This window comes from Oncorhynchus nerka, linkage group LG12 (assembly GCF_034236695.1).
Source record: "Oncorhynchus nerka isolate Pitt River linkage group LG12, Oner_Uvic_2.0, whole genome shotgun sequence".
Taxonomy (NCBI): domain Eukaryota; kingdom Metazoa; phylum Chordata; class Actinopteri; order Salmoniformes; family Salmonidae; genus Oncorhynchus; species Oncorhynchus nerka.
In genome coordinates this window covers 61,457,986-61,470,074 of record NC_088407.1, presented here as the reverse complement: position 1 = coordinate 61,470,074, position 12,089 = coordinate 61,457,986, and the positions used below count along the sequence as shown (strand labels likewise).

Sequence of the window (12,089 nt, the reverse complement as noted above, 5' to 3'; positions counted from 1 at the left end):
CCTTTTTATAAAATCAACCAACAGAAGGGGAAGGGGAAACGCTTCACTGAGGAGGTATGAAAGTGAAACACAACATGATGTAAGGGTGTATTGTACCTACACACAATGGCTCTGACTTTGTTCTAGATAAGAACAATTGTGAACATTCAACTTCATCTTTTCCCTGACAGTTTTTAATATCTAAAACATCTTAAATTCCCCTAGGTTGTCATATGGTACCTGTACCAAGTTACCTCTGCAGTGGCTCACATTCATAAGGTTGGTATCCTGTAGAGGTCAATTCCAGGGTTGGGTCCAAACTTTCCTCAATGATTGTGCTATGAGCTGCTTTGATTATTTGTATTGTATGTAAGCTGTGTTGGTTATGAATACAAAAGTCCTTATTATTAGGTCTGGTCACAGTTGTCTTTTTTCTGACCTATTTTATTCTTCTCTTGAAGGGATTTCAAGACGCTGAATATCTTCCTAACTAAAACAAACCTTGTAAAGTTGTGTGATAACATTGTAAGTATTAGCCTGGAAAGCTGTGCTTTTCTGGTGTTATGTTGACCATGTAGATCTCAATTACGTAGTGCTGAATGAAGTTAACACACAGTCATTATAGTTACTGCAGAGCTGATTACATTCAGTGAACAGATTTGGTGGGCAGACTGGATACTCAAACCAAATCAAGTCCAGAGAGCAGTGTGGTTGTTCTGTCCCTTTGTGGGCATACGCCTGCTGTATTTGTAGTCTGCTCCATCCATGGCTCTTCACTCTGCCACAGGGACATGACTTCTGTTTGGAGGCAGGTGTGAAAAATGATAGCAGCGAGTGTATAGCTAATTGTAACCACGAGCAGTGCCATGTGTCTGTATGGATAGCTAAAGTATACTGTATGACATAATGCATATAATGCATATATTATAAACAGAGTAGCAGTAGCGTAGAAAGAGGGGTTGGGGGGGCACACAATGCAAATAGTCCGGGTAGCCATTTGATTACCTGTTCAGGAGTCTTATGGCTTGGGGGTAAAAACTGTTGAGAAGCCTTTTTGTCCTAGACTTGGCTCTCTGGTACCGCTTGCCATGCGGTAGCAGAGAACAATTTATGACTGGGGTGGCTGGGGTCTTTGACAGTTGTTAGGGCCTTCCTCTGACACCGCCGGGTGTAGAGGTCCTGGATGGCAGGCAGCTTAGCCCCAGTGATGTACTGGGCTGTACGCACTATCCTCTGTAGTGCCTTGCGGTCAGAGCCCGAGCAATTGCCGTACCAGGCAGTGATGCAACCACCAGTTGCAACTGTAGAACATTTTGAGGATCTCAGGACACATGCCAAATCTTTTTAGTTTCCTAAGGGGGAATAGGCTTTGTCGTGCCCTCTTCATGACTGTCTTGGTGTGTTTGGACCATTCTAGTTTGTTGGTGATGTGGACACCAAGGAACTTGAAGCTCCTAACATGCTCCACTACAGCCCCGTCGATGAGAATGGGGATGTGCTCGGTCCTCGGCACTACTCCAGTAGAATAGGATGTTTACAGTGGGAGGGCTCGGTTTCTGTCTTTTTACAACACCGATACAATTCAGACAGATTTGGTCTAGTTTGACAACATGCTGTTTCGTTTCAGAGGAGGACCTGATGTACATGTTTGGTTCTGACTGCTATGGCTGTATTGGAGTGGAGAACGAGCAGGGCATGTAGGTGCTAGAGCCTGTGCTGTTGGAATTCTTTGAGGTGTGGCCTGTCAGGCAGGTGTCCTGTGCAGACAACCATGTGGTGGTGCTGACCCACAGGGGAGACATCTACTCCTGGGGCTGTGGAGAGCCCGGTATGTACCAGAACAGTGTATACTGAGCTACACAGCAGTACTGTATGTCTACCACCATGCCTCCCTCAAGCTCCATATCCGTTGTCCCACCTTATCTTGCCAGTAGATGGAGCTACGATGAGGTACATAATTCATTTATGAAGTTGGCCTTTTCCTCAGTCTTGGCCAGGACTGTGAGGATGACTTTAACTCCCTCATGCAAGTAAGATCCTGCCCTCTAGTTTCCAGCAGAGAGCTTGAACATATCATTTAATTCTGCTCATGGGGAAAGGGGCAATGACGTCTCAATTTCATCATCCAGACAAATTAATGAAAATGTGTTTGAATGCACCATTTAAATCGATAGGAAGCTTAATGTTGTGTATCGTCTGGCGTTCACAGGTGGAGATTCCCAAATGAGCCAGTATCTCATCTGTGGCCTTGATGGAACCTTCTGGCAAAGGCCTGGCCTGTGGGAACAACAATCAACCTTAAACCTTCCTGGAGAGGTACAGCATCACATTCAACATACTAGGATCCACTCACAGCCTCTTCTCATTGCTTTAAAATAAGGAATAATGCAATTAATGATGGAGATTTAAGTTTTCTTCCTTCAATATCAGGCCTACCAGAGGATACCATACACCATTACACTCACTTTGGTCAAGCAGATGGCCAGGTATAAGATGCAAGTAATTTCTGCTGTGAAGACCCACACTGCTGCCATCAACTGTACTGCTGCCATCAACTGTACAGCTACCAGACTCTGCTCTCTTTTTTTCTGATCCCCAATTGAAAGTATGTAGAATTTTATATCAAGACATGGTTCTGACTGAACTCTGACCTTGCAGGCTGATGACCTTTGGCTGCAAAAAAATATGGTCAGCTTGGTGTGAAGGACTTCAAGAAGCACCAGGGCATCCAGCTCTTGTTGGGGTCTTTTGGGGGAGGGGAGGTGGTCAGCAAAGTGTCCTGCGGACACCATCGCAGCCACAGAGGGTCAGAAAAACAACTAAACTTCAACATTTGTTCAACATTTGTTGCAGCATGTTGTTGAATATGCTGTTTAATGTGTGTATGCAGCTTAGAGTTGTGGTGCTTGTTTTTTTTCTTTGCTTTATTCTGTTAGCAGGGAGTCCTCTGCTCTGAGCTACAAAAGTAGGACTCAATCTAATGGAGAGTACCGGTAGATTCCCTGTTTAGGTTCTGGAAGGATATTGGCTAATCTCTTATCCTTTCAGACAGATCTTTTCCTGGGGAAAAGCAGGGAACAGATGCCTGGGAATGCTTTACCACAACCCATTTTAGGCTCCCTCCACCATGTGCCATACCACTCCTGTCACGGCTGGCACACCATTCTCATCATGGGTTAGCCACTAAACTTCTGTTCTAACACCAGCTAATAATTTATTGAAAAATACAGTTGAGATTGATTATGTTCCCTGTTTACAGAAAAGGTTCTCAACTCTAAAACTATCTGCTCAATCAGCAGTGGACTTTTAATTGGCAATGGTAAGTAAGATGGCCATGGTCTCTCTGGTTACTTAATCATTACATTCACAATCTGAACAGGTCAATAGTTTTATACCAGTGTGGTACTGTACTGACCACATGGTGTGTCCTGGTGTTTGTCGGTTCACACTAAAGCCTGGGCCAGGCCTCTACCTCCACTGTGGATCTGGAGAGTGAGCCAGGGCTACATGAAGGGTGATTGGGGGGGGCACTAAGGAGGATGACACAGACGAGCGACACATCAAGACCTCCATAACATCTCTGACGAACCAGACTTGCGACAGCTCTTGCCCCGTCTGGCTGCGCCAAGTTTGAACTCAAAACAACAAGCATAATAAAAGCCTGAACAAAGAGGGTTATGGCCACTGAATGTTGGTGTCCCTCCCTGTCCATCCTCCCTAACAGGAACTACAGGATGCAGAGTTCATCCCGATTCCAGAGGCTGAATACCTGGCCCACTGGCTCCTTCTTTCTCAGAGCGCCACACTGCTCTATGATGACCTGCAGGAGGTGAAGGCTGCTGCCGCCACTGAGAAAAGCCTCTCGGTTATGACAAACGCACCTGCCTCTCGGTTATGACAAACGCAACCAGTGCTAATATCTCAACCTAACCAAGTGTTATTTCTTTAGACCGCTCATATGGGCTGTGAAGGGGTCAACGGGTTGGAGGAGGCAGGAGCCTGTAGAAGGGGAGGCACCAACTTGCTCCAGAGCAAGTAATGAGGTAGCAGAGGTATGTGCAAGATAACCCCTTACACACATTGTTACAGCACAAGGCTAGCTGAGACAGTATTCTGGTGCAGTTGCTTGTTTGTTCTGTGTTTCTCTGTAGTTGTTGCCATTTTATTTTACAGTTTCGAGAGACAGTCAATCACGAAGAGGCACCGATCCAGTTGTTACAGAAGCAGGTAAGCATTACTCACTATAGACTAGTGGTACCCGGGTCAATTGTTACAGAAGCAGGTAAGCATTACTCACTATAGACTAGTGGTACCCGGGTCAGTTGTTACAGAAGCAGGTAACCATTACTCACTATAGACTAGTGGTACCCGGGTCAGTTGTTACAGAAGCAGGTAAGCATTACTCACTATAGACTAGTGGTACCCGGGTCAGTTGTTACGGAAGCAGGTAAGCATTACTCACTATAGACTAGTGGTACCCGGGTCAGTTGTTACAGAAGCAGGTAAGCATTACTCACTATAGACTAGTGGTACTTGGGTCAGTTGTTTGTTCACCTGCCCCTGCTCACAATTGCAAATCATTTTTTATATATGATTAAGTGAAAATCTGAGGCCCCACACTTGACCCTAACCCACAAATATAAAAAGTGCGCCGTAGGCTACAGTCAGAAGGTAGAACGTTTTTTGACAGGGGGTGGAGGATTGTTTTTTGCGTAATTTATGTTTCTTATCATTTCTGACATTTTAGTAGGCTATTTGTTAGTCAACTTGTCTATAATTAGATGCGTGCAGCTTCTCTTCTGTCATTATATGTTGCCCTAGAAGACTACATAAACCCTTGCTCACCAGAATAATGTCGTAAATGGTAGGAAGGCTTCAATCTAGTTGACATTGGTAAAGTTGTCTCTGTCATCTCGGCTTCTTTTGCAGAGCAAACCAAACATGTTTCTGATCAGATTTCAGTTTGGCTTGGATGCGTCTTTTATGTGGTGGAAATACAATCAGCTTGTATGATTCTGATAGAGATAGATACCATCTGTAGAGGTGCTAACTGCACATTCACATTCAAGATGATGACACCTTCAAGATGATGAAATACATCGTATTTCTCCACTCCAGTTGTCGAGTCAATGTACATTTGGTGTGTCAATTTGCTGCAAGAAATATTAAAACTGTGGTTACAGACCTACAGTCAGTTTCCATCTAACCCATCTGAAAAGTAGGCTACAGCTCCCTTGACGTGCCATAGGCTTATTTGAAGTCCCGTCTTGTGACTGTCGAATTTGTGTAGCGCCTCACAATCATCACATATAACATGCTATCATTGTCTTTTAAAAATATATATATTTCACCTTTATTTAACCAAGTAAGCGAGTTGAGAACAAGTTCTCATTTACAACTGCGACCTGGCCAAGATAAAGCAAAGCAGTGCGACACAAACAACACAGTTACACATGGAATAAACAAGTCAATAACACAATAGAAAACAATAAGTATTTTACCACTTCACCAAATCTTTCCAAAACAACTTTTCTGGCCCCTCCCTTCTATTTTTTTTCAACACCATTTCACAGCTTCTCTTATTGAATTAAACTCTGACATTGGCCTTTTTCTCTCAGTGGATAGACATGAACTTTTTCTGCCCATTCCCAAAAGCTTTTGTCGATCAGTGTGCAGGCTATTTGGCGCACATAAAGCTTAGGCTTACGCACTAATGCCTGATAGAACCTCAATGTAGCCAATAGGCCTAGGTCACAGGAGGCTGGTGGCACCTTAATTGGGGAACGGGCTCTTGGTAATGGCTAGAGTGGAATTGCTGGAATGGTATCAAACACGTGGTCTCCATGTGTTTGATGCCAATGGTATTGTTATATGCCATTCCATTGACTCCGTTCCAGCCATTATTATGAGCCGTCCTCCCCTCAGCAGCCTCCACTGGCTTAGATATAAATGTAACATTCATTGATTTTGTTTCTGTATGTTCTCTTTATTCAACCAAGCACCTGTAGTGATCCCTGTAGGCAAAGTTGTGTAGTAACACTGACTCGAGTCCCTATGCTAGACTGATTAACTCCATTGCTATGCAGACAAGTTTAATCAAGAGTTCTCTTTCATAACAGTTCAGTGACCAGCTCAAAGAGAACGAGAGACTCTGATCAGCAATCAACCATCTGACCCTGCGCAAAGCAGGAACTGAAAAGAACAGCAACCACCAATCCGATCACAGGCCTGTGGCAGGACAGGGAGGAGCCTCAAACCATGATGGGGACAGATCTGCTGGGGCAAATCCGCGAGCAAAAACTGTCCTATCCTATATGCAATGAGTTGCGGTGACCCTGTGCAAAAATAGTATTATATTTGAGATTCTCCAAAGTAGCCACCCTTTGCCTTAATGACAACTTTGCACACTTTATACACCTGTCAGCACTGGGTGTAGCTGAAATAGCCAAATCCACTCATTTGAAGGGGTGTACACATACACTATATATACACACAAAAGTATGTTCCAATGTGAATTTCAAGTACTTATTTTTTGTTAATTTAATTTCAAAAGCCCTGAGCCCTGTTCTTCATATGTGATGCTGTAAAACTAAAAGCCTAAATACTATTTCAAATAGCCAAATGTATACCAAATATTGTCCCTCTTACATCTAATTTACCAAAGAAGTATTTAGTGTTAACATTGAAGTATTTACAATCTTGTGTATTTCATATGATGATCAGCTTGCTATTCTGTATCTGGAAGAAATGGTGTATGAGGTTCACTTTTACATAACTCAAACTACTGATACAATATAGACATTCATTTATTTTTATTGCCTTAAGATGATAACCTTGAATTTGTTTTAACTAGTATTTAAGTGGAGTAAATTGTCATTTTATGGTTAATCTTCCTTCTGTAAAAGGTGATGTCATCGGTAGTTCTCTTCCTAGAATGTAGAAAAGCTTGTTTTCGTAAAGTTAATGGTAATATTTGTTTTTTTCTATTAAATGTTTTCTCAACTGTTTCTTTTTCAGGTTTATATTGTCTTTGTGTTCATCCTGTTTTTGAGTATTGATTCATCCTTGACACTATGTTAAAAGTGTAATATTCACATTGTATATTTGTTTACTCTGTGTGGTGTGTGTACAGTAAGTGTGTGTTTTAAGTGTCCTTTACCAACGGCTTGCAACTCTTGGTTGGTGTGCAGTTAATTGATACAGTACACAACACTGGTGGAATTTCCTTTATCAGTGCAAGAGAAAAACGTCCTTATTCCTTAGTGCTTTTGCATACTCTTAAACCAAGAATTGTGCACAAATAGAAAGAATAGGCTATGTTTTTTATACAGTTTGTTTAATGTTGAAATATTACACCTATACTGTATTTTTGCAATATTTTTTTCTTCCATTGGCTTAGCTTAGTTTAGCTTAGCTTACCCTATGCAACATTATAAAATGGCATTGCTGTACCGACACAGTGGTCTTATGTTCCACCATTCATAGAGACCCCTTTGTTTTATGCTTCATGTAAAAGAAATGTAAACCCATTTTGGTCAGATGAATTTTGAAATGAACTATAGACAAAGCAAAATATGTATTTTTTTTTTTTATTGTGCTTCAAAATCCACCAATTGTTCTCGTTGGTTTTCATTTTCTTTTAACCCTTTTGCAGACTGTCAATCTTGTTCGGCAGTATCTGATACTGTATTGCTACAGTATTTACAATTTAGACATGACATCTAAATAGTTTAGTTCCCCCCCACTTCAAAGGCAGTGTGAAGAATGTGTAAAAAATATACAATTCAAAATGTTCTTTTGAACAAACATGTTATTTTAAACTAAATAGTCTCATACTAAACCACAACGCCATACTTGTACATTTTGCTCTATAAGAATGTAAGTTGATGCAGAGGCTTTTAGGTAACAAATTGCATCAGGGTTTTAGTTTTAACATCTGAAACCCTACCTCTTCAAAAGTGTATTAAATAATCCCACAGCACCCCCCCCCCAAATTTTTTTACAATTTTTATATACAAAATAATTGCCTTTTGTGAACTAACATTCGCTCTTGACTTTTTCCCCCCTACTAGCACTGACTTTGCTGATAGCTACTTTATTTAGGAAAAATGTACTTATTTTAACTGAGATATGTGGTTGTCCCATCTAGCTGTTTTAAGATGAATGCACTAATTGTAGGTCGAGCTTCTGCTAAATGACTCAAATGTAAAATGTAGTTTTGAATGCTTTTTTATAAACATCATTGCAAATGAGTTGGTTTTGTCAGCGGCGGTGGCGGGGAGGTGGAGGGCGACTCTTGATGTTCTGGCACTTGGGGATATGTCGCTCTGCTGGCCCAGGGGCAAATCGGCGGGCACAGTGAGGGCAGGTCACATAATCATCATTGTCTTGGATAGGTGGTTGGGGATGCAAAGCACCTGTTGCTGGAACATGGGCTTGGCGCAGATTACGAATGAATGCCTCGTGTTTCTGCCTCCAGTTGCTCTTCTTTAGCTGTAAATCAAGCCAAAATCATATTAACCAGGGTTCAAAAATGGCATGAGAAATGAGAAAAAATACCATTATTTCCTCAAGTTAAAGAAATTGGGGAAAAACTCATACCTCAGGAGACTTGGTTCTTGAGTTGGTTTTCATGAACTCTTCCAGGTCAGTTCCCTTGGCCCTGTACTTGGAGGAGTCAAAGACTTTGCGTCTGGAGCGCTGCATCCTCTCACAGACCTGAAGGTGCTTCTCTAGTCTCTCTGCAGCAAATTTTCTGTGGCAAATCCTGCAAGGGATGAGCTGGAGGCAAGCATTGTCAGCACTCTCCACTGGGCTGAGTTCCACTTGCAGTAGCCGACTTGACTGGCGGTGAACCGAGGGTGATGTGTGGGAAGCTTCTCGAGATATTTTTCTACAATTGATGCTACTGCGGCTCCCTGGCACTGATCTATGTGCAGTTTTAAGCTGTCCCTCCTGATCCAGCCCTCTATGAAATATGTCACGCTCCTTCCTCTTATCATCAGCTGAAACATACCTCTCTCTAGAAGACCTTTCCCACTTATACTCCCTCTCCCAGTCTCTTTTCTTCTCAACCTTCTCCCCATTTCGTTCTCTCTCTTTCACTTTCTCCCTCTCCCACCTATTCCTCTCAAATATTTTCTCCCTCTCCCAATTTGTATCCTTTTCATTCTCCCTTTCTCTAGCCCTCCTGCTCCACTCTCCATTTTTCTCCCTCTGTTGCTCTAGGTCCTTCTCAGCCCTCCTGTCTCTACTCACCTCTGGCTTGTTCACAATTTCCCTTTCCATTCTTTCCAACCTCTCCCACTCTTCTGCAAGTGCCCTCTTCTTCTCTCTTCTCTCCCTATTTAACTCTTCTCTTTTCTCTCTCTGCCACTCAATATCCTCCCGGCTTTTATCCCTCATCATCAACCTCTCCCTCCTTTCCATCTCGTGAACTCTCTCCTTTTCCCTTCTCTGCTCAGCTGAGGACACCTTGCTCTCGATCCACTCCTTTTCTCTTTCCACTGGTCTCCTAATATGCCTCTCTGCCCTCTTAGTGTTATCACCTGAGACAGTTCTCTCCCTCTGCTGCATTTCTCTCACTTTTTCCTGAGTTTTCAACAGCTTCTCCTGAAGTATTAGTTTATCCATTTCAATTTTCCTTGCCATCCTCCGCTCATAATCCAGCCTCTGCTGCTCTCCCTTTGATCGTTTGTACCCAGCAACCCTTCTGCTGTTTGTGTTCTCTTCCAATGATGGTGAAGGATCCTCAGCCGGCCTTCTATGGCTTATTATGCCACTTCTTCTATCATACTCTGAATGATCATGTGGTGGTGAGGGAAAATACGGAGGGAGTCTTTGAAACTCATTAGGTTTACAAGCTACCTCGTCATTACTCAACCTATCTATGATTAGAGTTCTTTTATGGTAAACAGGCTTCAGTGAAAATGCCTTGTCCACTCCATCTGCTTTTCCCCCAGACACAATATCACCTGGTTCTTCAGGGTAAACATACTTTGTCCTTGCTGAGTTATGTGTTCTGCTTTGGGAGGAATATTTGGATTGAGGAAATGTCTCTTGGGAATACTGTTGCTGCCATTCATTCATGGCAGTCCTTTCCCTTGGTCTATGATCCTCAAAAGGTTGCTCTCGAAGGCTGGTCGGATGTTTCAAAGGGTGATGCAAAGCTCTTGAGCGGTCCTTCACAGGTGGGAGTTTTTCCAATATCACTTCTTTATCCAATAAAAGAAAAGGGTCAGGGTGAGGATGCTGAGCCATTTGCAACCGATGCATAATTATACCCCCAAAGAAATAGCTGATTATGGGTTGATTTTACTTGTTGAGAAGATGAGGCCTAGCTAGCTAACTATATGACTTAGCTAGCTAAACGTTACATGAATTGACTCACCAGCTGCTCTCCTTCTTGAATTGGCAGATTTCTCTTTGTGATTCTCTTTCAGCATTTCACTACAGCTTAGCAATGGCTACTCCAAGACATGACTAATTATCTTCTTTAAAATTAGGTTGTGAATATCTCCAAAATGTGGAAAATGTTGACAGAAGTGACAACATGCACACACTTAGCACCTGTTTTGTTGGTATCAGTTGCCTAGAAACAAAGTATTTTGTTAACGTTTTCTGATTGGTGCAGTGCTGTCATCCGGAAGCATTGACCGGATGTTACGAAAAATAGCTGTCTGAATGAAAATCTCCAAACTGCCAAACCATTTTAGAGGAAGCTGAGTTAAGGTATGATTTAGTAAACTAGCTATATAAACAATGACAATAATATGCGCTTGTTCTAATTGCACTGATAAGTGGCAAATGAAGATCACAGGTAGAAAGCTAGTTAGAGTAATGAAAGTGGAGGCTAAACTAGCTTTGGGACACAACACAGGGAGTCTACACAGACGGTGTGTCCCAAAGCTATGGCTAGGCTAAGCATGCTGTTTTGGTGAAGCTGTAAGTAACCTAGTTACATCTGCAACTAGCTAACTACAATAAATAGGTAGTCTCTAGGCAGACCGCAATGTTCCCTAGGTCTGGGATGTCTGAGACTAATAAATGGGTATAACAAAGTAAAACAGCTAGATTGGCCAAACTATCTAGGTAGCTACTCGCATTTGTGTTGAATTGAACCCTTCAAAAATATTGATATATTTTTTTTTGCTTTTCATTAAGACAGCTGGGATGTCTACTGAAGAGATGATTTCAGTAGATTATGAAATATTTGGGAGAGTTCAAGGTGTATTTTTTCGAAAATACACTCAGGTAAGAATACAACAGTAGGACATAAGCCATTATTATTTGCCATTTGAAAGTCATGTTTCATACCTATGCTTAGTAACACATGGTCAATTAGCAGGCTGACTGTCAGTCAGTAGATTGGACATACGCATACTTTCATAGCTACTCATTTATGTTTTCAGCTGTATGATGTGCTTCATTTCATTTCTTTGTCACTCAGTCAGGCTAGCAGGAGTAAGCAGCCCTGGCCTGGAGGTCCTGGCCGAGACACATCAGGGGTTGTAGTGCTGAGCTGGAATTAAAAAATATGTATACCTTGTGGCTCTTCAAGGACGTAATCCTGAGTAATGATAACCTCTCCTTCTGGTGGTGTTTTTCAGGCAGAGGGGAAAAAGCTAGGTTTGGTCGGCTGGGTGCAGAACACAGAGGCAGGAACTGTGCAGGGGCAGCTTCAAGGTCCAAGCAACAAGGTGAGACAGATGCAGGATTGGCTGAAGTCCACTGGGAGCCCCAAGTCACAAATCATCAAAGCAGAGTTCAAGAATGAGAAGAACGTCAAGAGTTTGGATCACTCAACTTTCAAAATAGTTCGCCCTTGAATTTATTTCATACAGTATTACATTCCAAACTAACGTGTGAGATATACTTGTTATTTAAAATGAGGATTGTTTTGCTAGAGTTCCTGAAATGGAAAGCTTTAGAAATGTACTGTAAATCATTTAAACTTATTTCAATGTATGTTAGGCCTTAACTCTGAATTGTGTGTTAATGTGTAATATTTAAAATACAACTAAAATAAAATATTTAACACAATGTAATTGTATATTTATTGTTTGATGATTTAAGGCGTGTTTGATCTTGCTTCACACACTAAAATATTC

At 41.9% G+C, this 12,089-nt stretch overlaps 2 protein-coding genes and 1 long non-coding RNA gene across 4 annotated transcripts; 2 read left to right on the top strand and 1 right to left on the bottom strand.

Moving 5' to 3' along the window:
- The first annotated feature begins 1 nt into the window (after nt 1).
- Nucleotides 2-6,986, top strand: LOC115138518 (uncharacterized). The gene is made up of 8 exons (XR_003864966.2): nt 2-54; nt 205-258; nt 441-504; nt 1,607-3,154; nt 3,239-3,298; nt 3,929-4,031; nt 4,153-4,206; nt 6,099-6,986. It is a non-coding gene; the product is annotated as an uncharacterized LOC115138518 (long non-coding RNA).
- A 581-nt stretch (nt 6,987-7,567) lies between these two features.
- On the bottom strand, nt 7,568-10,560 carry zc2hc1c (zinc finger, C2HC-type containing 1C). 2 transcript variants are annotated; one of them, XM_029675423.2, is made up of 3 exons: nt 10,370-10,560; nt 8,581-10,193; nt 7,568-8,472 (listed from the first exon to the last, which is right to left on the bottom strand). In XM_029675423.2, exons 1-3 carry the CDS (start codon nt 10,422-10,424, stop codon nt 8,242-8,244), a joined length of 1,899 nt encoding a protein of 632 aa, XP_029531283.1. In that variant the 5' UTR covers nt 10,425-10,560; the 3' UTR covers nt 7,568-8,241. The 2 variants fall into 2 exon arrangements, with proteins under 2 accessions (XP_029531283.1, XP_029531282.1); XM_029675422.2 differs by lacking the exon at nt 10,370-10,560 and having other exon boundaries at nt 8,581-10,358.
- A 74-nt stretch (nt 10,561-10,634) lies between these two features.
- On the top strand, nt 10,635-12,026 carry acyp1 (acylphosphatase 1, erythrocyte (common) type). Its single transcript, XM_029675425.2, has 3 exons — nt 10,635-10,710; nt 11,147-11,232; nt 11,589-12,026. Exons 2-3 carry the CDS (start codon nt 11,152-11,154, stop codon nt 11,805-11,807), a joined length of 300 nt encoding a protein of 99 aa, XP_029531285.1. The 5' UTR covers nt 10,635-10,710; nt 11,147-11,151; the 3' UTR covers nt 11,808-12,026.
- The last annotated feature ends 63 nt before the right edge of the window (nt 12,027-12,089 follow it).

What these genes read in the sequence shown, in the direction of transcription:
- zc2hc1c (XM_029675422.2), bottom strand. Translation starts at nt 10,254, where the DNA reads ATGCATCGGTTGCAAATGGCTCAGCATCCTCACCCTGACCCTTTTCTT. An exon ending in CAAGAACCAAGTCTCCTGAG is followed by an intron (nt 8,473 to 8,580) that starts GTATGAGTTTTT and finishes CTTGATTTACAG; the next exon opens with CTAAAGAAGAGCAACTGGAG.
- acyp1 (XM_029675425.2), top strand. Translation starts at nt 11,152, where the DNA reads ATGTCTACTGAAGAGATGATTTCAGTAGATTATGAAATATTTGGGAGA. An exon ending in TTTTTCGAAAATACACTCAG is followed by an intron (nt 11,233 to 11,588) that starts GTAAGAATACAA and finishes GGTGTTTTTCAG; the next exon opens with GCAGAGGGGAAAAAGCTAGG.